General features: G+C 54.2%; 1 protein-coding gene across 2 annotated transcripts; it reads right to left on the bottom strand.

Annotated features, from left to right (window-relative positions):
• Positions 1 to 25942, bottom strand: GRAMD1A (GRAM domain containing 1A). 2 transcript variants are annotated; one of them, XM_049786578.1, is made up of 19 exons: positions 25665 to 25942; positions 16069 to 16279; positions 15954 to 15974; positions 15561 to 15645; positions 15353 to 15456; positions 15162 to 15257; positions 14707 to 14787; positions 8609 to 8721; positions 8319 to 8469; positions 7772 to 7970; positions 5996 to 6139; positions 4501 to 4619; positions 4254 to 4396; positions 3859 to 3962; positions 3601 to 3774; positions 3417 to 3504; positions 2378 to 2485; positions 2166 to 2286; positions 1 to 440 (listed from the first exon to the last, which is right to left on the bottom strand). In XM_049786578.1, exons 1-19 carry the CDS (start codon positions 25925 to 25927, stop codon positions 348 to 350), a joined length of 2418 nt encoding a protein of 805 aa, XP_049642535.1. In that variant the 5' UTR covers positions 25928 to 25942; the 3' UTR covers positions 1 to 347. The 2 variants fall into 2 exon arrangements, with proteins under 2 accessions (XP_049642535.1, XP_049642534.1); XM_049786577.1 differs by lacking the exon at positions 25665 to 25942 and adding an exon at positions 21638 to 21757.
• Positions 25943 to 26663: the final 721 nt, after the last annotated feature.

Here is a 26663-nt window from a genome sequence, read left to right as displayed (position 1 = left end):
TCTTTCCAACCCTTTATTAGGGCTCCGTTGGCCCCCAATAAATATAATACATTAACCTCAGAGCTGAGGAAATGGTGCGCCCCAAGAGGCACCCCCACCCCCAGGCTGGGCAGAATAAGTTAGTGGGGTTGGACGAAGGCCAGACCAGCTCCCAGGCTGGGCGGGCGGAGGAGGCAGGACGCAGGTGCGCTGGTCTAAAGTGCATCTTGGGCCTGTGGTCCCCGTGTTGTGTTGTGTTGGTGAGGCCCCGGGGAGGGAGCGGGGAGGTTCCCTGGCGCTCACACTGTGCCAGCAGTGGCCGCCGAGGCTCTGTGTCCCTCTGTCCATTGGGGGAATGGCCCCCATCTTCAGGAGAGGCCATCGTCAGGCCGGGGCGGAGTGTCGAAGGGCGGCTCTGAGATGCTGATTCCTTGCTGCAGCTTCTCCAGGGAAAACTTCATCTGGGGAGAGGGGGTTAGGGTGAGGGTGAATGCAGAAAGGGACAGAAAGTCCAGATAGCAGTGGCACCCATCAGCCAGGGTGACCCTATGACATGTTTAACCTCTTGCCAGCAGCAGACACAGGACCCAGGAGACCAGGGTTCCCATCCCAGCTCTGCTCTTACTGGAATCCTTAGGGCCACTGTTGTTGTTTTTTTTTTTGGTTTTTCGGGCCACACCCGTTTGATGCTCAAGGGTTATTCCTAGCTACGCTCAGAAATTGCCCCTGGCTTGGGGGGACCATATGGGATGCTGGGGGATCGAACCATGGTCCTTTTTCCTTGGCTAGCGTTTGCAAGGCAGACACCTTACCTCTAGCGCCACCTCGCTGGCCCCCTTAGGGCCACTGTTAACCCAACTGTTTGGTCCCAGAACAAAAGCAGATGGATCAGCAGCTTGCCTGGGCCATGGGGCTACTCTGGGGGTGGAGGAGGTCCTGGCACCAGGCAACCGCTCATGGACACTGACAGTTCTGAGTGCTACAGTACAGCCCCAGGGGCCAGGCTGACCTCCTGAGACTGGTCCCTCACTCCAGGAGCTGGGGGAGGAATTAGAGCAGCCCCCTCAAGGCTGACGAGGAACAAATTGGTTAGTCATCTGCAGCCCTTCGTACAGCCCAACCCAATCTGCGACTGCTGTTCTCATTAACGCGCAGAGCCATGAAGCCAGCCTGTGGCCTCGGCAACGGGGGGGGGGGAGGAAATAATCAGAGCTTCACTGAAGGTGAGGCCCAGCTTCTACTGCACCCCCCACCCCAACTCGGCTCTGGGGAGCTTGTGCTCTGCAGCCTGGCCTCGAGCCCAGACCCCCTTCTCACCAGCTCAAGTGCCCATGCCTGGCGCCCAGCTGCCCGCATCCCCTCCCCAGCGCTGGACATCTGTACCAGCCGCTACGTGGTGCCCGGGTTCACTCAGCAGCTACTGTGTGCCGGGTCGGAGCTGGCACACACTAGTGGTCAGACACATGATCCGTGTTTCCTCCGAGCCTGACCCTTCTGATGTCTCCTTGAGACAAGTCTCTGAGCATGCAAGCTGGCATGTGCAAGGTGGCCGTGCCCCATAGCAGAATCTGAACCTGGCCCAAAGAGGTGCTATTTGGACATCCCTTTTGGAGATGACACTAATATCCTTCACAGTGGAAAGGTCACAGGACCAAGTCTGCCCAACCTTAGGTTCTGTGACCGGCTCAGTGATGGACAGCACCCCACTGGCCCACAGGAATGAGTGTTATTTCCTGGTCCATCCTAGGGGCCAAGGTACCTCCCAACCCAGCCCTGGGGGAGCAGAGCTGTTGCAGTACAAGGGATCAACTCGTACTCCATTGGGTAGCTGGACCCAGTTTGGTCTCTGAATTGGGACAAGAGCAAGAAAGACACTCCCACCCAGATTTTTCTGGCAACCGTGTGGGAAGAAGGGGACCAAGGAGAGGCTTCCTCCTGTTACAAAGATGGAAACGGGGACCGGAGAGATAGCACAGCAGTAGGGTGTTTGTCTTGCAAGCAGCTGATCCAGGACCAATGGTGGTTCGAATCCTGCCATCCTATATGGTCCCCCGAGCCTGCCAGGAGTGATTTCTGAGCGAAGAACCAGGAGTAACCCCTGAGCTCCGCTGGGTGTGACCCAAAGAAAACAAACAAACAGCAACAACAACAAAAAGATGAAAATGGTAGCCCAGGGAGTGCCGTACCTCATCCAGAAGTTCCACCGAGGCACGCAGGATCTGGCGCCATTTGCGCACCTCACTGCTGTGGAACTGCTTCTGCAGTGCCAGGATCTCTGCCCACTCAGATGCCGTCTGCGGGAACTTCCTGGGGATAGGGATAAGGGGAGGCAGTGAGCCTGGGGAAGAACCCACAGCACTGCATCGGCCCCACCCCAACCCTCTCGCACCCAGCTCACCCCTTGGCCAGGGCCAGACTGTGCCAGGACTCAAAAGTGTGGGCCGTCCGCTCCAGCGACCAGAGGCGATAGAAGAGGAGGACATTGAGGGCGATAAGGACCATGAGGCTGCAGGGGTGGAAGCCGGGAAGGGGTCAAAGGTTAGGTGTGGGGGCAACCAAAGCTGAGGAACACTGCAGACCTCTGAGAACACCCCCCCCCCCGACTGTTCCACTTTGCACAAGAAATTAAGTCTTGGGGAGAGGGGCACACATTCCATGCTATAATGCCACCAAGGTGCGGTGAGACCCTGCCGATCTGATGCAGGTGCTTAGAGCATATCCCGGGGAGCAAGCAAAGAGCAAGGCAAAGGCCCGAGCCAAGTGGGGTTACAGGAAGCAGACCCCTACCTCACACAGATCCTGAGGAGGCAGTGAGGGAGACAAAGAAGTGAGAGCAGCCTGGTCCATCTCCCACCCTCCCAATCCTGCGCTCTGCCCATGGGCCTCTCCTGGACCTATGTGGGGAAACTGAGGCCCAGAAGGTTCTGCCCTCTCACTCCTGAGTGTGGGAAACATGCTCAGCCCCCTTCTAGAGCACTCAATCCTCACCCTGGGCCCTCAGGCTCAGCTCAAGAGTATTCCCAGTCAATATCCTGAAAGGCCACCATGCACCGGAGAAATTCCTCCCACCTCTCTGATGTTTCTGCACCCTGTCCCACCCCCTCTATTCCACACTCTTTTTCCCCTTCACACTGATCTGGGGCCCAGCTCTGTCTCCTCCAGGACTGCATGTCACCCAGCAGAGTGCAGGTTCAGAATGCAGGAGTGAATTCTGTTCCTCCAATTCTGTCTGCTCCCCAGGTGAGGTTAGGCCCAACTTTCCAAAGCCCCCCTTCGATAACCTTCCCCCCTTCCTTAGTAGGGAGGACCATTCCACCACAATCTGAGAAGGTAGGCTGAGCCTTGCCTCTGCTCTGCAAGGCAATGCCCAGAGAGATTGAACACTGACTTTTGAGGGGACCCAGCCAGCAGGTAGATCCCAGCCTAGCCCAACTCACACAACGCTGATGAGAACCAGGGCGTTGGGGATGCCTGCACCGGGGCCCCGGTCCACGGGTGGCTCCGAAAAGCGGGAGCTGAGGGAACCTGCAGGAAGTGACTCCGGGTGAGATGGCACAGGGCACCCCCTCGCTCCACTCACCCTACCTACCCGCCATGCCAGACCTGATAAGGTGGACTCACCCGAGGGGTGTATGCCAGCCCGGGTACAGGGGTCAGGATCGGGGTGTTGGGGACCATCGTTGTGGCCCCGACAGCTCAGGGGTCGCTTCCGCCTCCGCAGGCCAGACAGGAGGCCCCGGGCATCCTTCCCGCTCTCCTCCAGGGACAGCTTCTCAGCCTTGGCGAGTTCCCGCTCTGTGGACACAGGAGAGGGTGCTGCCCGTCTATACCCACCTGTCCAGCTCCACGTCTGCCCCAACTCCCCTGAAGGGCTCCTACCCAAGTGGTGAAAGTAATCTTCAATGCCACTCCATGTGTTCTTCTCGATGAGGGACTTCACCAGGCTCCAGGGTTGCTTCCGGTAGCGGATCTCAGAGGACACGCTGGGGCCGGGCAGGGATGGGCAGAGGCATCAGCAATCCCGGCTGCCCTGTGAACCCCACTCACCCCTCGTACTGCTGGATCAGCTCCGCAACCCACTTATTATGCAGCTCCACCCAAGTTCCCCATAGAAGGGGGCCCTGTTCAAGGAAGCAGACCCATCTCCAACGGAGCTCCGTAAACCCCTAAAACCTGCTATGAGCTTCTCTCTCTGGGGGAACAGGTCCCTCAGGGTGCTCCTGAGCCCTAGTATCCCACAACCTTCTGCTCTCTGAGGGGACAAGGGTGCTCACCGGAGCCGGGCCTTGTTGCGGGGCAGGCCCAGGATACAGTAGCGGTGTGCGGTGTAGAAATAGTCCTGGTACGGGATGCCCTGGGTTAGCACCTCTGAGTCCACCACGCACCCGCCGGCCTGTGGGCCACGCCGGAACAGTGTCTGTGGGCAACATTGTGGGAAGAGTAAGGTCTCACAGACACACACCATTGTGAGAGGACTAAGGTCACACACACACACCCACACACCCCACTGCCCTGGCCCACCTGTGTCTCCACCACAGAGGCGCTCTTGGGGCCCAGCGGGTTGCTGATGGGGATCGTGTACGTCAGCACACGGCGCTGGTGGCACTTGCTATCCCCGCTCCAGGGGCTCAAGGTTAAATCTGTGAGAGGGAGGAGCAGAATGAGGAGCACAGTCTCTAGCCCTCTGCCCACATGCCTTTCTTGGGGAGCTCCAGGTCTGTGGGGACCTGCTCCTCACAACTCTGCCTCTTCCCTTCTGGGAATCCAGAAACTTAAACTGTGGGTGCTACTTGGAGCTAGGAAATTTCCAGGCACTTTCCCCAGGAGGCAGTCTCCCCGAACCTCAGTTTCCCTTTCTGCACCATTCCTGGCTTTCTCTCAGGCTCTGAGGTGTGTCATCACCTCCTCCGAGGTCTCCTCATCCCTCATATCCATGGGGTCCAATCTAGCCATAACATCTTCTCAGAGCTGCCCCTTCCTTGGGTTCTCACTAAGGGACACTTGTGGTGCTTGGACATCCCCCTCATCTGGTCCACCAGCCCCAAGCACTTTCCCGCCTGTCTGCAAAGGGCCCCTCTTGTTTCCACAGGGCTGCTGATATATTTTTTGTTGGGGGGGCCCACACCTGGTGATGCTCAGGGGTTACTCTTGGCTATGCACTCAGAAATCAATCCTGGCTTGGGGGACCATATGGGATGCCAGGGGATGATATGGTCATATGGTCAGCCGTGTGCAAGGCAAATGCCCTACCGCTGCACCACTGCTCTGGCCCTCAAGGATATCTTCTTAAAGTCTCAGCTCACCTTGCCCCTTGTCTGTTGAGAACTTTTAATGCCATACCCCAGTGACCCCAGAATCTGAATCCTCCAGCCTAACATGCCAGTTCCAGAAGGATGCATGTATGCCTGTCCCCATCACAAGGCAGGATCTTGCTCGCTGCAGAGAGGAGCTTGGTGGATCCATAAAAAGAAACTAGATCCTGTGACAGTCCTGGCCTGGCCCTTCCCCACTGGTCTTAACTCCCTGTGAATGCTCCCTTCCCACCCTGCTCAGGGACAGTCCTCTGGGCTTGTCTCCAGTTTCAGGGTATCTGCAGATTTGAGGGGGTCCCCTCTGGAACATGCTCTCTTTCTTTCCAGGGGAACTCAATTACTTCTTCAGGCTTCAGTTTCCAGTTCTCCTCCTTGGCCTGTCGCAAGTCCCCAACTGGCTCTCACCCTCCCTTGACTGAGTGCACTGTTAAGTGGGACCATCTCCTTCTGTCCGTCTCACCAGGCTCCAGGGCACCTCTCCCCTGACTCTGCATGGTCGTGCCGGCCGACTGGGAGCCAGTACTCACACTGGCTGCTACTGCTAGGAGCGCACATCCAGGAAAGATGCATGACCTTCTTACAAGGCCCAATGAGACAAGCACTTGGTTCCCACCCCCACAGGGGCGGACATGGTCCAAGATCAGCAGCAGTAGGAGCCTCTCCCTGCTCCCCATTCTTGTCCCACACCCCCACACCCGGCTGACCTGTGAACTTGCACTGCTGCAGGAAGCCCTGCAGGAAGGGCGAGTCCGAGAAGAGCATCTGCTGGAGTCGCTCAGCACCCACGTGAAAGACAGAGTTGATGAGGAGGCGGCCGGAGAGGTCGGGGAGCAGCGCGGCCAGATCAGCTGGACACAGAAGGGCAAGGGTGAGGCCTTGGCATCCCCCTTCTAGACATCTGCTCTGAGGGTTCCCTCTTCCAGACATGCCCCCTCCATGCCTTGTGGGGGAGATAAGTAGGATCCAACCCAGCTAATCCAAGCCACCACCAATCGGAGTCACCAGAATTGGCCAGAAAAGGGGCCAGAGAGATAGTACAGTGGTAAGGCATTAGCCTTGCATGCGGCCAACACAAGATGAACCCCCAGTTCGAATCCCGGCATCCCATATGGTCCCCCAAGCCTGCCAGGAGTGACTTCTGAGCACAGAACCAGATGTGACCCCCCCCCAAACAAAACGAACAAAAAATAAAATGGGGGGCTGGAGAGATAGCATGGAGGTAAAGCGTTTGCCTTTCATGCAAGAGGTCATCGGTTCAAATCCCAGCGTCCCATATGGTCCCCTGTGCCTGCCAGGAGCAATTTCTGAGCATGGAGCCAGGAGTAACCCCTGAGCACTGCCAGGTGTGACCCAAAAACCACAAAAAAAAAAAAAAAAAATAAAATAAAATGGCCGGGAAAGGGGACACACAGAGCATTAGAGTGAGCTCCCAGGTGCTGGAGCTGAAATTCTCAACTAGTGATTGATTCAGGGTGATGTGAGACCAACCAATGATTGGCTCAGGATCAATCAGAGGTATTTAGCTGGAGCTTTTGGAGCAGCCAGTGAGACATGGGGGCTCTGTCTAGGGTAGAGCTGGGGCAGAGCTGGGGCTCTTTCTGCTCCCACAAAAGCCGAGGCCACCTGAGAATAAAGTTGGCATAGGCAAAGAAGACAGGAGGATAAAAAGAAAATGGCAGCTAACACTTATTAAGTGATCCAGACACTTGACACGTGCTTAGTTCATAATTAATTCTTAATTCTTCCAATGAGCAACCCATGATGAGGTGTGATGGGTACTAGCGCCATCCTTATTATTATTATTATTATTATTATTATTATTATTATTATTATTGGCTTTTGGGCCACACTCAGCGGTGCTCAGGGGTTATTCCTGGCTCTGCATTCAAAGCAGGTTCAGGGGACCATATGGAATGCCAGGGATCAAACCCAGGTCTGTGCTGGTTGGCTGCATACAAGGTAAACGTCCTACTGTTGTACTATCAGTCTGGTCCCAAAACAATATAGGAAATTTTGATGTTTCCGCCCGGTTAAGATTCTCCCTATTTTGCAGAGCAAGAAAATGAGGCTCAGAGATGTCCTCAGTCAGAGTCCCCAATTCCTGAACTAGGAAGTTATGTCACCCGGATGTGAACCCTGCGAATCTGGTGTCAGCATCTGTGCTTATCCCACAGCCAAGCTGCCCTCAAACAGCATTCCAGACACATGGATTTCCTTTTATTTGTTTTTAGGCTACACCTGGTGGTGCTCTGGGTTTACTCCTGGCTCTGCACTTCAGGCAGATAGATCACTCCTGGCAATGCTTGGGGGACCATATAGGATGTCAGAGATTGAGCCCAAGTTGGCCACATGCAAGGAAAGTGCCTCATCTGCTATATTATCTCTCTGGCCCCACGACACCTGGGACTTCTCAGTCCTAGGCCCTCACAAACCCCACTTAGGTCGCCTGAGAGAGGTTTCACAGGCCATCGCCAACTCACCTTCCTCCCCAGTGGATGAGGAGGAGTTACTCGTGTCCGTTAACACTTCTTCACTGGGCAGGAGCTCCAAAGGGCCCAGGGAGGTGGGGCCGTCAGATGGGGTAGGCTCAGAACTTGGCGGTTCTGCCACTGGGGTCGCTGTCTGGCTGGAGGAGGCTTCTGGCTGTCTGTCTGTTGGCTCCTCCTTGTCCTCCTCTATCTATAAGAGACACTCATAAAACTCAGTCCCTTAGTACATCCCAGAGGGAGAGGGGCACATTGGGCGACCAGAATTTAAGGCTGTGAGAAAACTAGCACTGGAGAGTGAGACATATATGCTGAGCCCCCTGAGTCTAAGTTCTCCCAGGCTGGTCCTGAGATCAGTTATCGCCTTTTCCAGGCCCATCCATTCCAACTGAGACACCCAGTTCCATCTTTTCATCTTCATCCTGTTCTTCTATCACGACTCCTCATCTCCCCCAATTGGCCAGACTGCCCACCACCACACCTCACCCCTTTTTTCCTGTCTCTCACCCTTAGTACCCTCACCCCTTCCCCCCTTCCTCACCCCGTGGTCTGCATCGCTACTGGCTCGGGAAAGGTTGGGGGTGAGGCGTCCTCGGCGTGAGCCCACTGGGCTGGGCTCCTGGCTCTGGTCAGCTGCCCCCGATTGGGCGATGTCGCTCAGAGCAATCACATCACCCACGTCCTTGGGAGTCCTGCAGGGAAAGGGAAGGGGCGTGACTGTGGGTTCCTCAACACCCTGCACCCCCCCCCACCTCAGTCCACTGAGGACTCCAGGAGCTCGATAATCGGCCACCCCCCCCCATCCTGGGAACTAGCTGCTGACCAACTCACCCCAGCCCGTTCAGCTGCAAGGGGCAGACATAGTCCTCGTCCTCGCTGGTGAGGCCCAGCTCCGAGCCATAGCACTGATGTACCAGGTTCCAGAGTTCACGGGGACTCAGCGTCTGGGTGGGCAGGACAGAAGGAAAGGCTTTGGTCTCCACCTCCTAGAGGAGGCCAAGGCCCACACACTGGCCTAGGCAGTCCTCAGCGTCTGCCATTCCTATGATATCCACACGGGGGCAGCAGCACGCCCCTTTCCAGCCCTTCCAGTCCTCACCCAAAAGCAGGAGCTCCCTGCTGTTTACCCCCAAAAGTGCTGTTTACCCCCAAAGTCCTCAATATACTCAACATACTAAAAGCTAAAAAGCTCCCACTTTCACGGGGTGCACCTGGCCTGGGATGGGCAGATCAAGAGCTCAGGTCACACACACAGGTGATAGGGGCGACTTTGTGCTCTCTGCACCCCCAAAGGGATGATACAAGTGTCATCACATGAGAACTAAGAGCAAGGCAGCAGCAGCAACAAACAGCCACTCGCTCAGGAGGAACAGGCCATGTGGGCTCCTGACCCCCTTCTGAAGACAGTTCTGTCAGGCAGGCGCTAATATTCTCTTCCTGGCTGGCGCTGAGCTCAGAGGTGTGGGAACTGCCCTCAACAGCCATTCACTTATCTGGGCCCAACTCTGGATGTGACGAGGAAGCCACAGCCCCACCAGTACTGTCCATCTCACAGGCTCCCGTAACCACAGAAACCCAATCTGTTTGGGTGACTAGTTCTCCCGGCTCCAGGGATGAATGAGAGCAGATTTACTCCCATTCATCTTTCCCATGCAACCAAGGGGGGTAGGGGGTCCAGTTCTAGCCAAAGAAATTGAACAAGAGGGCCCGGGGAGATAGCACAGTGGTGTTTGCCTTGCAAGCAGCCGATCCAGGACCAAAGGTGGTTGGTTCGAATCCCGGTGTCCTATGTGGTCCCCCGAGCCTGCCAGGAGCTATTTCTGAGCAGACAGTCAGGAGTCACCTGACTCCTGAGTCACCACCACTGGGTGTGGCCCAAAAACGAAGGGAAAAAAAAAAAGAAATTGAACAAGAAGTCACTTAACAAGAACTTTCTTTTGGGGGGGGGGGGGGGAAGGGGCATACCCGGTAGCACTCAGTGGTTACTCCTGGCTCTTCGCTCAGGAATCATTCCTGGCAGGCTCCGGGGACCATATGGGATACTGTGGATTGAACTGGCTGCATGCAAGGCAAACGCCCTATCCACTGTGCCATCGCTCCAGCCCAACAAGAAGTTTCTTTATAAGCAGTGTCCACCCCTTGCACTTGAGGAGTGCTCCTTTCCTGTCCTCCCCTTCCCCATTCCCTCTTGAGAAGTGAAATGAGTGAATTCAGGTGCCACAAAGAACAGTGGTTGGCCCCACAGCACAGTTTGTTGGGGTTTGGGGCCACACCCAGCTGTGTTCAGGACTTACACCTATCCCTGGGCTCCCTGGGGGTGGGGGGGCTTGGGGGGACCATTTGGGTAGCTGGAATCAAACCTGGATAGGCTACATGCAAGGCAAGCACCCTATCTACTGTCCTCTCTCTCCAGGCAACAGTTCCAGTTCTTTTGTAGTGGGGAGAAACACACCTGGTGGTGATCAGGATTTCTTCCTTAGAGATCACTCCTGGCAGTGCTCAGGGGACCAAATGCAGTGTGTGGGGGTGGGGGGTGGATACACCCCAGTGGTGCTAAGGGGCTACTCCTGGCTCTATGCGCAATGTGTCATTTCTGGCAGGGCTCAAGGAACATGGGGTACCAGGAATTGAATCAAATCCTGGCTCTGGTATGCAAAGCATGCACTCACCCCACTGAATTCTCCCTCCGTGAGTGAGAGATTACCGGCCCTCCTGCAACAATGCCCTAGGTTTGCTTAAACCACTGTCTGGTTGTCTAATTGGGTTGGTATTTCCTTGCAGCTGCACGAATCGTGTATAAAATCCTGCAACTGCTGTGGGTATTCCAGAAGGTCCACCTGGACTTCCATCTGGACTGGCACATAGCATATATGTGTGCAGGGTTTCCCAGGGACCACAGGACATGCGATGCTCTCGCTGCTCTGGCAGCTAATGCACCATGTGGAGTCCGTGTTTAAGGACTACCCCACTTTTGGCCAGGGGGAGAGCTTAAATGCTGTGCACATGTTGTGAGCTAGATCCCCAACACTGAAAAGCTCCCAAGCAACAGGGCACATAGCCCTAGACGGTCCCTGCACAGCTGGCCCTGAGCACCAGTCAGGCCTGCATAGCTAAGCTGAGAATCACTGAAAAATAATCCAAACAACCCTGGGGGAGGCTTTCAAAAACATTAAATAAAATGTTTTACGGTTCCCAGCTTCAATTTCTAATACAGAAAAAAATTCTTGATATAGTCTACCGAAACAAAAGTTCTTTAGAGTCTACAATAATTTCCAAGGTGTAAAAGGATTCCTAAAACTATAAAGTGGGGGGGACCGGAAAGATAGCACAATGGTAGGGCATTTGCCTTGCACGTAGCTGATCCAGGACGAACAGTGGTTCGAATCCCAACATCCATTATGGTCTCCCAAGCCTGCCAGGAGCAATTTCTGAGCGCAGAGCCAGGAGTAATCACTTAGTGATTTTGGATGTGACCCTAAACCAAAAGAAAAAAAAAAAAAAAAGAAAAACTGTGGTGTACCCTAAGACCCACCCATCTCTGGGAGGGGTCTGAACCGGATAGTAGGTGTAACTTTACCTGCAAGCCCCTCCCATTCCTGGGAGGGGTTTGGAAAAAGGTAGATAAGGCTGGGACCAAGGGAATTCGGCCCTTTTTTGGCTCTTTGCCCTTTTGCCGTTTCTCTCTTGGCCCGGCTTGGCTTCCTGGCTTTTGGATCTTTGGGCCGCATGGAGCCCAAAGGGAAGATGGCTAACAGGAGATAAGATGCAGGGCTAGCAAAATATAGCTGTGCTTGAAAGGTTAACATAGGCCACACACCTGTGGTGGCTAGGGCATAAATAAAGATGATTCTTCCTGAAGGCTGCGTGTGAGTGAGTGATTTCACCTGGGCCTGGAACTCGCCGGCTGCATGGAGGTTGCAGAGCCATGTGGGCTGGATGGCATCATCCACCTTCCAGCCTCATCGTTAATTATTTGATTCTACAAATGGCGCTCTGAACTTTGACCTGAATCCTGGACCCAACAAAACAGCAAAAATGGTGAGATTTCTGCTCTTCTGTTTGATTTTCGCTCTGTTCACATGCAGTCAGCCCAAAGTGTATGGCCACGTGGAGCCATGTTCAAAGATGGCCGCAACCCCTTCTAGGGGCAAAAGGGCAACTGAAAGGAGGGAGATGAAAGCTTGCATCACCTCCAGCCCAGGCCAAGGCCCAGAACTAAAACTTTGTTACAAAAACCAAAAACCTCGGCCTCTACAAAAACTTATTAAAAGCTTAAATTGGAAACGGAGGAGAAAAAAGACTGTATTAAAAATGGACTGATTTTCTGAAAATGACCTTTGGCTTAAATTTGGATTTCGACTTTGGAAATTTCGAACTGAACTTTTAGTTTAAATCACTTGGAACTCTGAACATCCAAAGTGCTCCCAGAGGGGAAAAAAGGCAGCGGTGAAGCCCCTGCGGCAAAAAGCTCCAAGCGGCAAGCTCCAAGCAGCTCGGCTCGGCTGGGATCTCGGCTGGAATCGGCTTGGCTGGGCTCAGCTTTGCCCGGAAAAGCGAAAAACCTGGAATCCTCGCTCCAGATCACAAACCGGCAGCGGAGCCTGGAACTACGAAAGAAAGCCACGTGGTAAGATCAGCGTGGGACAAACCAACATCTGAACTTTAAAAGTTTACAAAAGCCACGTGGTGAGATCAGCGTGGGACAAATTAATCTAAACTATGGTTTTAGGTGTAGAAAATTAGTGGGTAGTAATATTTTACTCATAGTTGGTAATGGGATAAGTTTTAGCTAGTTAGTGGTTAAAAAATAAAAATATAAGGAAGGTAATACAGCTTAGCCCATTTAAACATCTAATTTCTAACCACCTGCATCTTTGTCTTAAGTCATTTTCTTTATGATTTAAATGTGTTTTGTTGTCTTTCAAAGTTAATATTTTCAATTGCAAAATGTTTTACTGTGTATTTTAATGTACTTAGCCTGTTTTTAAAATGTATGTTATGCATGTATGCTGAAGTACTTGTGTATAGGAAAAATATAGGAACAGTGAAGTTCCCCCAATATAGTTTAAAAGTATAAAAACATGTAAGTTCCGAAATAGTGCTTGGTAAAAAAGCATTAATAGAATTTTAGGTTACAGGTGTAAAGTATATTTTGCAAATGATATGTTTTTGAAAAGGGCTGGTATATTAATTTTCACTTTATTACGTTGGCGCATGAAAATATTTAAAAAAGGGGGAAATGTGGTGTACCCTAAGACCCACCCATCTCTGGGAGGGGTCTGAACCGGATAGTAGGTGTAACTTTACCTGCAAGCCCCTCCCATTCCTGGGAGGGGTTTGGAAAAAGGTAGATAAGGCTGGGACCAAGGGAATTCGGCCCTTTTTTGCCTTTTGCCCTTTTGCCGTTTCTCTCTTGGCCCGGCTTGGCTTCCTGGCTTTTGGATCTTTGGGCCGCATGGAGCCCAAAGGGAAGATGGCTAACAGGAGATAAGATGCAGGGCTAGCAAAATATAGCTGAATGCTTAAAAGGTTGACATAGGCCACACACCTGTGGTGGCTAGGGCATGAATAAAGATAATTCTTTTTGAAGCCTGCCTGTGAGTGAGTCTTGATTACGCCGACTACCTGGGCCTGGAACTTGCCAGCTGGATGGGGGATGAAGCCACGTGGCTGGGGCCTAAGCACAAAGGCCTCCATCCACCGCCATCCAGCCCCATCGTTAATTATTTTATGCTACAAAAAACACCACACACAAAAAAACCAAAAACTATAAAGTGGGCCCGGAGAGATAGCACAGCGGTGTTTGCCTTGCAAGCAGCCGATCCAGGAACAAAGGTGGTTGGTTCGAATCCCAGTGTCCCATATGGTCCCCTGTGCCTGCCAGGAGCTATTTCTGAGCAGACAGCCAGGAGGAACCCCTGAGCACTGCCGGGTGTGGTCCAAAAACCAAAACCAAAACCAAAAAACACTATAAAGTGGTATATTCTCTATTATAACTTCATATTAAGTTATAAGCATACCTAAGACTTACCCCAGTCATGCACACCGATATTTCTTACACTAAAACATATAGCTATAGCCGTTGCGGTGGCGCTAGAGGTAAGATGTCTGCCTTGCCAGCGCTAGCCTAGGACAGACCACGGTTCGATCCCCCGGCATCCCATATGGTCCCCCAAGCCAGGAGTGACTTCTGAGCACATAGCCAGGAGTAACCCCTGAGCGTCACTGGGTGTGGCCCAAAAACCAAAAAAAAAAAAAAAGGAGAGAGAGAAATATGTCTGGTACTAATCAAGAAGCACAGGTGACTGGCTAAGTTTTATCAGAAAGAAATGAAGAATGAAGACCCTGTCACACTGCACTTGTTCTGTAACCAGCAGGCATGTAACCATGGTTACCAGGCTGGAGAGCACACTTCCATCACAGCAGAATCTTCCAGCATGTGGTGCCAAAAGACTATCTAGAATCACAAGGCCGCAGTCAGACATGACTGCAACACAGGCCATAAACCCTCCTTTCTGGGTGGGAGAGATGGCACAGCGGGAGACATTTGCCTTGCATGCAGCTGACCCAGGACCAATGGTGGTTCGAATCCCAGCATTCCATATGGTCTCCTGAGCCTGCCAGGAGCGATTTCTGAGCGCAGAGACAGGAGTAACTCCTGAGCATTGCTGGGTGTGACCCAAAAACCAAAACAAACATAACCCTTCATTTCTGAGTGTTAGGATTTACAGATGGTGAATAAGAGGCCAGAGGCGGGCTTTTCTTACTAACTGTCTCTGGCACTGGAGCCCAGAAAGGAAGGCACAGATATCATGTCTGGTACCCAGGAGATCTGGGGATATCCTTCTGTTCCCCAAGATGTGACCTCCTAACCTCACGACCCCTCTGGCTCACTCAAGCCCCCTCACCCAGGCCTTGTCTGGACCCACCTTTTCGAGCAGAGCATTCTGCCAGAGGCGGAAGATGAGGAGGAAGCAGCGGTCCCGGGCCCCGAAGGAGGTGAAGAAATGCTGCAGGAGAGCAGGGGTGCGGGGTCAGAGGGCAAGCTCCATACCTGCCCATAGAGCATTCCCAGATTCCCATGCACTGGACAATGCTGGGGTCCCCCATATTCCTGATAGCATCAGAGCTGCTGTCCCAGCTGGAAAACAGGCCGCGACCAGGTGGGCTCACAGCCACACTGAGGGGTGTGGGTAATTGATCCCCTCCCAGAAGCTTCTGGAAAATCTCCATTTCCCTTCCTGCTGGCCCAGAGTGAGGCAGCAGTCATGGAACTAGGAGGTGACAATGAGGGGTTGGACTGATAATCAGAGCATGGACTGAGGCCAGGGATTGGTCCTCCCAGACAGGGGGCACTGGGGCTGGGAGCTGCCATCCTGTTCACCTTCTCGCTCTCAGTGCAGATCTGGATGGCGTTGGGGATCAGCTTAGCCGTCTTCTCCTTCTTCAGACACGTCACTTCCTTCAACTGGATGGAAATCTGAGGACGAGGAGCAGGTGAGACGGGGTGGGGGTGCCAGACCCCGCTGCCACCCGCCATCCCCCTGCTGCTGCCTGGGCCCACGGGGGTCTCACTGTGGTCTCCCAGCGAAAGATGTTACTGTAAAAGCAGATCCAATTCTCCGAGAGATAGAGGCGGCCCTGCAGGAGGATTTCCCGCTGCAAGGCACAGGAGTAATCTGAGGCGGCGGGGGAGAGACGCAGACACCCGAGTCACACACTGGCCTGGACAGCCCGGCCCAGCGCTGGGTGCAGGGCAGGGTGCGGGGCGCAGAGTGCTCACCCACTATGAGGCGCTCGGCTTCTGGGAGCTTGCTGAAGAGTTTCCGGAAGTCTTCATTGCGCTGCTTGTATGTGGGGCTTAGCATCTGTGGGGGGGGGGGGCATTGGGGTGGTGAGGAACCTGAAGAGTGGGGTACCCCCTCTTACCTTGCCCCTGCCCGGGCTGATAGCTTCACCTCTTGCAACTGATCTTGAGGTCCTGCTAGTCTAAACCAGCCCACCCCCAGCATCCTGGATTCTCAGGGAATGTGCCCTCCCTGGGTCCTGTAAGGTGGGGTTCAGCTCTTGGGGAGAATAGCTCTAGGTCACACAGGATATAGGAACAGCATAGCGTACCCCTCAGCCTGCACACCCCACCCCTACTTCTTCCTCACCATCTCAGGCAGACACTTACACTGTACCAGCTCTGCATCTTCTGCAAGAGAAAGGATGGGAGTCAGAAAAGTGGCCCCAATTTCCACCCTTACCCCTCTGCCCCCACCCCACCCCTACCCCAGGATGGCACCAACTTTGCTGTTGCGAATGAAGTTCCGGCTGCCCAGGCTCTGGGTGCTGGGTGTCCCTGGCACCCCGCCCTTCTCCGAGGAGCTATCTGACCCCTTCTCCACCATGGTGCTTGGCTCTGGTTCAGGTGGGGGGCGGCTTGGAGGCAGAAGCTGCAGACGCTTCCGGAGAGATGGGGAGCTGCTGGGTGTGCTCCGGCCAGAGTGGGGGGCGGTGCTGGGGGGAAGAGAAAGAGAGGTAACTTGGAGAGAATAGTAGGGATACCTGAGGAAGCCCACTTTCAGCCCATGGGCTCCAGCACCCCTACCTGGCAGTGACTGGGTTGGCCCCCCAAACTCCCAGCACCTCAGAACATGCCTGGTGGCTATACTTTTTTGATTTGTTGTTTTGGGCCACACCCAGTGGCACTCAAAGGTTACTCCTAGCTATGCTCAGAAACCACTCCTGGCAGCTCAGGGTACCATATGGATACCTAGGATCGAACCTGGGTAGGCCGCATGTAAGGCAAGAGCCCTACCAGCTATGCTATTGCTCTAGCCCCTGTATTTTTTTTTTTTTTTGGTCACACCCAGCAATACTCAGGGGTCACTCCAAGCTCTGTGCTCAGAAATTATTCCTGGTGGTATTAGTGGAGCATCTGTTAGTGGAGCCTATGGCTCCAAAATGAGGGTCTGGTGAGACGCAGGCCTGGAAGCAAACATCAACGCAGAAAATAATCCACACAGTGAAGAGGTACAAGAATGGGTTCAGGAAATCCAGTGCTCAAGCAAGGAATTCAACAGTGAAGAGGTACAAGAATGGGTTCAGGAAATCCAGTGCTCAAGCAAGGAATTCAACCACCCAAGCTTTTTCATCCTAACATGGAACACAGCTCAGTGGAAAACTGAAGAATGAGCCCCATGGGGCCGGAGATATAGCACAGCAGTGTTTGCCCTTCAAGCAGCCGATGCAGAACCTAAGGACCTAAGGTGGTTGGTTCAAATCCGGTGTCCCATATGGTCCCCCAAGCAGATAGCCAGGAGCAACCCCTGAGCACAGCCGGGCGTGGCCCAAAAACCAAAAAAAAAAAAAAAAAAAAAAAAAGAAATGAGCCCCTGCTTCCCTCACACCCCGGCTTTTATTGACAAGAATCAGGGCCGGGCTTGGAGAGATAGCACAGAGGTGTTTGCCTTGCAAGCAGCTGATCCAGGACCAAAGGTGGTTGGTTCGAATCCCGGTGTCCCATATGGTCCCCGTGCCTGCCAGGAGCTATTTCTGAGCAGACAGCCAGGAGTAACCCCTGAGCACCGCCGGGTGTGGCCCAAAAACCAAAAAAAAAAAAAAAAAAAGAATCAGGGCCCAGGCCAGAGAGATAGCGTGGAGGTAGGGCATTTGCCTTGCATGCAGAAGGATGATGGTTTGAATCCTGGCATCCCATATGGTCCCCCGAGCCTGCCAGGAGTGATTTCTGAGCATAGAGCCAGGAGTAACTCCTGAGGGCTGCCGGGTGTGACCCAAAAACAAAACAAAACAACAAAAAAAGAATCAGGTCCCACCCGAGGGTGGGAGAAGAATACCAAGTAGGGAATAATCCAATATACCATCACCAGATCACACCCTAGGGTGGAATACAATTATTGATCAGGGTAGGATCAGTAACCCAACAGTGGTGCGCAGGGGATGATCATATGGGATGTTGGGGATTGAATCTTGGCTGGCTGCTTGGAAGGCAAATACCCTCCCTGCGGTAATCTCTCCACCCCCTATCTGGTGGTTGTAGAGTTAATGGATTCTGCACACATCAAGTGCTTCTGAAAGTCCCCCATTTGAGGGCACCCAGCCGTGCCAGAATTGCCTCAGACAATAAAGGCTAATTGAACAGCACTTAATATTCCACTGCTTAAGTGCAAAGCCTAAGCATTTTTGTTAATATTCCGCTGTCTGAGTGCAAAGCCTAAGCATTTTTCATCATTTTCTTTCCCTCACCTTTAGCTTCTTGAGCTGAGAGCAAGTCTCCTGGGCCCCAGCCCCAAACCTACTGCATCCTTCCCGTACTGCTCCTCGGGTTGGACAGGAGCTGGGCCCCAAGTCCTGTCCAGCTGCCCTAGCTGAGTTCCTCAACCTCCAACTATAGGCAAGGGCCTCCCCTCGGAGGCGGATGACCTGGAATGTTCCCTTTCACCTCGCCACCTTCATGTCCTTCCCGTCACTGCCTCCACGCTGGCCATTCTGGCAATTTGTCCCTCAGAGGTGTGTGTCCTGGCCATTCCTGTCCCTCTAGTCTCCACCTCAGCCTGGAAGTTCCCACACCACCACCTCCTCCCACAACACTTCTTGTTTGCTGCCTCAGTTTACTACATCCTAGATACTGAATTTTCAGTAGTCTTAAGTGGTGCTGGTGGTCCTACACCCCAAACAGTACCCACAGAGTGAAGACTGGGAGACGGTGACAGGGACAGGGGACCTAGTTCCAAGGTTCCTGTCTTGGGGTGTGGGGTGAGTCTGGGGGCTGCTGGACAGCCCAGCTTCACTCTGCCCAACCCGATTTCTGTGCACCCCATCCCACCCCTTCCGGTACACAAATGCTGAGCAACTGTGACCCACAGCCCTGGGAGGGCCCCTGAGGGTGCTCCCACATGTTCCTCCCATTCTCACTCTTACTCTCCCAGCTCCAGCCCCTGCTGCCTTTTGCTTTTTTGGGGTGTTCCCTCCCTGGCCCTTTGTCTTTTCCGGGTGTCCCTCAGAACTCTGGTTCAAACGAGCCCTGCTTCCTGGGAGTCCTCAAAGCACCCCATATCTGAGCTCCCTTCTTCAGCCCCGTCTGGCCAGCAACTGACCGCAGACAGTCCGAGTCCCCAGAGGTCTGGGAGCTCCTTGGTGACAAGTCTTGGTGTTTGTTATGTTGTGTTATAAAAGGAAGACAGAAGAATAAAGCAATAAAGGAAGTCAAATAAAAAAAAAGAAAGAAATAAAAAGGAAGTCAAGATGCCAGAGCGATAACACAACAGGTAAGGCTTTGCCTTGTATGTGGCTGACTCAGCTTCAATCTCCGGCATCCCATATGGTCCCCCTGAGCACTGACTGCAAGGAATGATTCTTGAGTGCAGAGCCAGGAGTCACCACTGAGCACTGCTGGGTGTGGCCCCAAAACAAATAATAAAGTTATTGGTGACCCTAGGTTGCCCAATTTCCCCATGGAATCATTGAAGCTGCTTGTTCCCCTGCCCCAGAGTCAGGGATCCCCCTGTACCAGGGCAGAACCCACACTACTGCCTCACCCTCTAATGGCCACGCTGGCCCTTCCAGTCACCTCACCCTCACTTGCCTCTTGCTGTGCATCCTTTATACCTTTCCTGCCAGTCTGGGGCTCCTTCACCTCCTTCAGTGCCCTTCCCTCACCTGCATCTTATCTCTCTCTGCACATCCCCTGGTGAGCTGGATGGCATGGACTAACTAAACCAGTGCCCCCAACTGAAGGTCTCGCTCTCTTGAACCAAACAAGTAATGCTCTCACAAGGTTGGACTCAAGCATGTGTGTTCCATGTTAACCCACAGTGCCAAGGCCCAAGGTATGCTGCAGCCTCACTGTGTGTCCCTTAGCACATGTCTGCCCCTTTTGGTGCTTCCATTCTTGAGTACCAAAGAATAGAACAATCCCTTCCCATCACAGACCTATCATAGGGGCAGTCCCAGGGGTGCTCGGTGCCATCCCCAGAGTCTGTGGAGGTATTCTGGGATACATAGCTTCATCCCCTTCTCATCAACAGGCAGTATACAGGTGCCTCAGTCTGGGCTGCAGAGCCCAGTTCTGTGGGCTCCAGGCATGGGGGACAGAGATGGCCTCAGGCGCCCACACTACCTTGGGGGCCCCAGGAAGTTGTAACATTGGTACCTTCTGGGTAGAAACCTTCTGAGGAAGAAACTGGGGTGGAGACTTGGCAAGTTCAAGCCAAGGCCCACAGTGATCAAGGAGGGTCAGGCAGCTCAGTGGGGGACACAGGGTATGATAAGGAACAGGATTGGGGAGGAACCAGCCAGAACTGGCCTGGGCTTGGTGGGTCTGAGGACAGAGGGGTGGCCAAGAAGGCAGAGGCCACCTGCACTGGAGGGTCCCAAACCTAGTCGGCACCCAAGGGAGGATAGGCTCACACACACCCTAACCAGAGTCTTCACCCACTGTTCTAGCTTCTTGGCAGTACAAAGAGGAAGTGGCTGGGTGCAGACAGCCCTGAGGCGGTCTAATCAGAGATGGAAAGGAGCCTACAGGCTGGAGGACCGTTATGGGGGGGGGGGGTGTTTAACCTCCCTGCCCCCTACTGCTGACTTCCTGGCTGTCCACAGGCCGAGGTGGGGGCACACACACACACACCAGGGCCCAGGGCCATGGAAGCTGCATTTCCCCAGATGTCACAAGTGTTCCCATTTCCTCTCTCACTCACCAGTTAGCAGGGGTGCCCCAGGGCTGTGAGTCCCCCTCCCAGGCATCCTGTCCCTTGTCACCAGCCAGGGCCTAGAGTGAGCAGGGACAGAGAGGATCATGGGGAAAACCACTGAGCTCCTCTCAATGACATCCCCACACACACGAGGGGCAAGCAACAGGGCCTGGGACAGATGTCAAAGGCCGGCACCACACTGGAGGGGAAGGAAGTCGCAGGATGAGCTTCGGGCCTGCTGGAAAGTGCCAGGAATAAAGGGCAGCAGCGGGAGTGGAGGTTGGGGGTGGGTGGGGCACCAAGTCACCCGAGGGGGCCCTGGCCACTCTGAACAATACTGTGTCCTGCTAGTCCAGGATCCAGCATTATAAACTCTCCGGGGGGGGGGGCAATGTCAGGTAAGAGATGCCAGAACCCAGGGAACAAGGGGACACGCCAGCTCTCAGGAAGGGGGTACTCCAAAAACCCACACTGAGAGCCACCACAAAGGATCCCTCCAGCTCTGCATCCGCACAAAACGCAGAGGGTCTGGGCATTTCCAGCGACAATATCAGGAAGACACCCATCGAAGCAGACCGGAATGGGGGGGAAGCCAGCCAGCCAGCCAGCCAGCAAGCAGAAGCTTGGCTGCAGAAGCTCCAGCTAGACACAGCGACGTGGCCCAGGGACAGACACACTCGGGGACCGGGAGCGGGGCGGGGCGGGGAAAAAAAGGGCCGCAGACACGTGTGCACACGCAACAGCACGGAGGGGTGCAAGGGGGACCCCCGAATGTCGGTGAAAACGACATTTATTTCCCAGCCACAGGGCCACGGGGGGGAAAGAATAAAATCTAGCTTTGCAAACGCACAGGGTTCAGGCCACAACACGGCAGGAATTCGGGGCACAGCTGCTCGCGCGCCAGGAGCCCCCCCGCCACGCACAGCCAGGCCGCGGGGGGACGCCCCATGGGCGGGCACCCCTTCGCCCAGCAGGAGGGCACCCCCGGCATCCTGGCGCCCAGAATCCGCGAGATCGAGACCCAGCTGGGCCGGAGGGAGCTGCACCCGCATCGCCCGGCCCTCCAGATCCCCGGGAACCGGCCCGATCGCGCCCCGGACCCGCCCACCCGCGCGTGGACCCCAACCCCGCGGGGCGCCGCTCCCTCCCCCACGCCGCTTACTCGAACATGGATGCGTCGCGGACGGGCACACGGCTAGGCCGGGCCGGGCCGGGCTACGCGGGGCTGCGTCCCCGCCGGGCACCCGCCTCGCCGATGGGCCGCGGCCCGCACAAAGGCCGCAGCAGCCGCCGCCGCCGCCGCCGCCGCAGCCGCCGCGCTCCGCCGCCCGCGCGCGCACGCGCCCTAGAGCCCGCCCGCCCCGCGCGTCACGGCTCCGCCCCTACCCGGGAAGGACACGCCCCCGTCCAGCCAAGCTCCGCTCCGCCCCTTGCTAGGCCACGCCCATGTCCAACAAGACCCGCCCTGTTCCAGACAGGCCACGCCCCCTGGTTAGCTCGGCCCCGCCCCTCACCCGGGGTTGTCAGCGCGGCCTGCCCCTGCAGGGCGGGAGCTGCTTGCATGCTTGCGGGACGCCAGGGCCAGGCGCCTGGGACGCGGGAGGGGACCTTCTGCATCCCAACAAAAGCACCCAAGGGGGCCGGAGAGATAGCATGGAGGTAGGGCGTTTGCCTTGCATGCACAAGGTCGGTGGTTCGAATCCCATATGGTCATCCCATAGGGTCCCCCCTGTGAGCCTGCCGGGAGGAAATCCTAAGGCTGCCGGTGCGACCCAAAAACCAAACCCAAACAAAACAGCAAAGGCATTTGGCTTCAGCTACCACCTTCCCTTACCCCCCACTCCTCTGGGCTTCCACGCACCCCGAAGCCCCCCAGCCCGGATCCTCACCCTTCCCGGATGAGGTTGGAGAAGTGGGGGGCCCCACCCAGGGTGGGGCGGTGGTGCCCGGAAAACTATCAATCAGGGTGGAAGTCCCTGCAGAAGGTTGCCTCCTTTGCCCCCCATCGTCCCAGTCTCTCTGGCCCTCTTATAGGTCAATGGGCCTGGCCCAGGTTTCGTTGGATCCAGCTTCCCTGGGGCTTACCTGGGTTCAAGCACCGGGCATGGGACCTTGCTAAAGTGGTGGAGGGGTTTTTCCCCTTGATAAGGGGCGCAGCCACCCTTAGAATCTGGAGCTCCAGGAAGCGGCTACCCACCCACCCAGGTTACAGTCAGCTGATCCTCCCTTTCTGATGCCAGAGCTGGTGTCTGTCTGTCCATCTAGGCGGTGTTGGGACATTCCTTGACCCAGAATTCAGAGAAGTGACGTTTTTCCCCTACAGCTTCAGGGCAGTCAGAGGAGGCACCCAGCCCTGTCTGTCGCAGGACAGACGAAAGTCGCTGTGTTTCCTCCCCTTTCTGACCTGAACACCTCTCTCTGCGCTTTGGCCCTACCCCACCCTATTTCTCATCTTTGTCTGCCCACACAAGTCACCTGAGTTGTAAATCCTAATCCCAGCCTCTGTCCTCACCTGCTGGACTGGGCAGCTGCCTCCTCCAGGTCTCCCTGTATGTCCAGTTTCACAGCTAGAGGAGTCTCTGAACCCCAAGTCAGGTCAAGGCTCTCAGGACTCAGAGCCTCAAGTGCTCAAAACAAAGCCCTGGTGTTGTGCCAGGCCCCATGGGGGTTTTACCTCCCTGCCAGCCACCTCCCTCACTTATTCCCTTCAACCTCCCTGCTGCTACTTTAGCTCAGGCACAGCCCTGTCCCTGGGCCTTTGCACTTGCTCTTGCCACTGCCGAGGGTCTTCTCTCAATCCCTCAGTTCCTCCAGACTGCCTCTCTGCCACATCCTTGTTTGTTTGTTTGTTTTTGGGTCACACTCAGCAGTGCTCAGGGATTACTCCTGGCTCTACGCTCAGAAATCGATCCTGGCAGGCTCGGGGGACCATAAGGGATGCCGGGATTCAAACCACCGATCTTCTGCATGCAAGGCAAACGCCTTAACCTCCATGCTATCTCTCCGGCCCCTTTACAACATCTTAAACCGGCCCTCCATTTACTGTCTCCCCTGAGTCTCACTGCCTCAGTCTCCCTCAATCTTTTTCCAGATATCTCTCTCTCTCTCTCTCTCTTTTTTTTTTTAGATCTCTTGAAATACTAGAAATACTTGTAAACTAGGAAATATTTATTCCTATGGGAATATAACGCTCATCTGCGCATCCTGCCATTGTGGACATTTTGCTATTTTTGCAACTGATTTTCTTTTTTTATTTTTATTTTTTTGGTTTTTGGGCCACACCCTGTGACGCTCAGGGGTTACTCCTGGCTATGCGCTCAGAAGTTGCTCCTGGCTTGGGGGACCATATGGGACACCGGGGGATCGAACCGCAGTCCGTCCAAGGCTGGCGCAGGCAAGGCAGGCGCACCTTACCTTTAGCGCCACCGCCCGGCCCCGCAACTGATTTTCTTAATTTATTTGGTTTTGGGGGCCACACCTAGCAACATTCAAGGGTTATTTCTGGCTCTTTTCTCGGTTCTCCTAGTAGTACTCAGGGATCATATGGGATGCCAAGAATCAAACCCAGGTTCCCTTGCCAGCCTCGTGATTTTTTTTTTTAAATAAATTATTCTCTGGACCAGAAAGAGCACATGCTTTGCACAAAGAAGGGCTAAGTCTGCTTCCAAGTCCTGTGAGCATCCACCAAGCTGATGCTGTCTCCTTTCTTGGCCCCCCAGCCCCATGGCCCTTCTGGCCTGAAGTCTAAATGTTCTTGCTTTACCCACGTTAGAATGTACCCAGCAACAATACAGTCTATTGTTCACTGTCTTTTAAAAAGACACACACTCCTACATATCCTTTTGCAACTTGCTTTCTCCATCACTGTCTCCCAGATTCCAGCAATTACACAGAGCCCCAGCTCCATCAGCTTGAATTCTGATAAGGGAATTTCTTTTTAAGGGCCTCTTTCCTCCTGTAGTCCTGAACCTCCCAGTTCCTGTCCCCTGTGCCAGAAGTAGCAATTCTCTGCAAAAGTTTTGTTAGAACTATTCTTTCTTCCTTTTCTTCTTTCATCCTTCCTTCCTTCTTTCCTTCCTTTCTTTCCTCTTTCTTTTTCTTTCTTCTTTCTTTCTTTCCTTTCTCTTTCTTTCTTTCTTTCTTTTATTTTTTATTTTTTGCTGTGATCTGCAACAGGAAATATTTTTACATTGGTGTCTGGCCTATTCTTAGAAATATATGTATTGTCAAAAAAAGTTACAGGAAACTACACTTTACTATGCCTCAAGCATGCATTATTTCCAGTTCTGTCCTGTCTTTTGTTTGAGCCAGGGGTGAGTGCTGATTCCCTGCACTTACAAGGAATCATAACCCATAAGTGAATCATAATTTTTTTTTTTTTTTTGGTTTTTGGGCCACACCCGGTAACGCTCAGGGGTTACTCCTGGCTATGCGCTCAGAAGTTGCTCCTGGCTTGGGGGACCATATGAGACACCGGGGGATCGAACCGCAGTCCGTCCAAGGCTAGCGCAGGCAAGGCAGGCACCTTACCTCTTGCGCCACCGCCCGGCCCCGTGGGTCATAATTTTGAGTTTGAAAAACAGTGTGTGGGTCAAAGGGATCTGGGTTCTCGGCAACACAGTTCAGCTGGCTTGAGTCAGTTGTGTTCATACACAGGCCTAACATTGCCTGTTTTTGTTTGTCCATTTGTTTCACAACTTCAGGCCCTTGTGGCCAAAGTGACCTTCAACCCTTTATCTTCAGGGTGAGTGAGTGGACAGACACTCACCCGAGGCAGGCCCAAGTATGAGGCCCAAACAGCATTGCTGGGGCCAGAGCGATAGCACACTATTGCCTTGCACGCAGCTGACCCGGGTTTAATACCTGGCATTCCATATGGTCCCCCAAGCCAGGAGTGATTTCTGAGCACAGAGCCAGGAGTAACCCCTAAGGGCTGCCAGATGTGGCCCCAAAATCAACTAACCAAACAAACAAACAAAAAACACCCAGGGGCTGGAGAGATAGCATGAAGGTAAGTCATTTGCCTTGCATGCAGAAGAACATTTGAATCCTAGCATCCCATATGGTCCCCTGAGCATTGAGCCAGGAGTAGTGCCTGAGCACTGCTGGGTGTGACCCAAAAACCAAAACCAAAACAAAACAAAACAAAAAAAAAACAACCTGTATTGCCACCCTCGGCCACTTCTAACCTGTTCTGGCCTACACAGTCCAGATCTGAGGTCTTCATCTGGCGCAGGGGTGATGGGGTGCCTGGGGGTGACTCTGCATCACTGGATGGTGTTATGCGAATGGAGGGCACCCTCAGGAGCTTCCAGTGCTCAGGAGCCAGGTCTTCGGCCTGGCCACTTCGTGCCTGCCTGCTCTGCCACTCTGCTGGGGGCACAGGTGAGTCCTGGTCGCTGTCCTGGGCCAATGGGGGTGCCCAAGGCAGCAGAGATAGGAGCTCAGCCATGATGAGGGCCTTGGACAGCAGTGGTCTCTGTGGGCAACAGAAAAGAGGTGACAGGGAGAACCCTGCCCGCGCTCTATCCCTACCACCTCCAACTGCTGTTCTAGAAAGAGACAGGATCCAGGCAGCAAGGTGGTGGCCTTCCACCTTCAACCTTTGGCAATGTCTTTCCTTCATGACCCAGAGCTTCAGTTTCCTCTTTAGGAATCCCAGGGCCCAAAGCTACAACCTAGGCTGCTGAGAGCATCTGGGGCTCTGAGGGGGGCAACTAAACAGTCTGCCCCCTTACTTCCAGCCTGCACTCAGGGGGTTCGCTGATACCCCTCTTGCATACAGACACACCAGTGGAGTGGGGTGTGAGGGAGGTCAGGACCGGGCCACAAGGGGCCAAGAGGCCTAAGGTAAGTGCTGCTGAAGAGGATAAATGCAGAATCTGAGATTTCCCTTCCCTGTTTGCTTAGCAGTGGCCCCTCCCAAGACAAACAGCGGAGAGTGGCCAGTTCCTTCTTCTCCCAGGAGGGAGCCCCGAGGCTGACCCTTTGCTGCCATGGAGCACGCCAGAGCCCATGCAGGAAGATGAGATCCAAGATGAGATCCAGCCAGCCAGGCTTACAGCATGGGGAACCTCACTCCCAAGGCTTGATGGATCTCGAGAGGGCTCCCAGGTTAGGTGAAGACCCTGACAGGCCAAGCCTGGACTCTCAAGCTCTTTGCAGGAACCTCCCCGCAGCCCCCTACC

This window comes from Suncus etruscus, chromosome 14 (genome assembly GCF_024139225.1).
Source record: "Suncus etruscus isolate mSunEtr1 chromosome 14, mSunEtr1.pri.cur, whole genome shotgun sequence".
NCBI lineage: Eukaryota > Metazoa > Chordata > Mammalia > Eulipotyphla > Soricidae > Suncus > Suncus etruscus.
This window is presented reverse-complemented; position numbering and strand designations above follow the sequence as displayed.

What these genes read in the sequence shown, in the direction of transcription:
- GRAMD1A (XM_049786578.1), bottom strand. Translation starts at nt 25,927, where the DNA reads ATGGCTGAGCTCCTATCTCTGCTGCCTTGGGCACCCCCATTGGCCCAG. An exon ending in GGCTGGCATACACCCCTCGG is followed by an intron (nt 3,505 to 3,600) that starts GTGAGTCCACCT and finishes CACTTCCTGCAG; the next exon opens with GTTCCCTCAGCTCCCGCTTT. An exon ending in AGTCTGGCCCTGGCCAAGGG is followed by an intron (nt 2,287 to 2,377) that starts GTGAGCTGGGTG and finishes CCCTATCCCCAG; the next exon opens with GAAGTTCCCGCAGACGGCAT.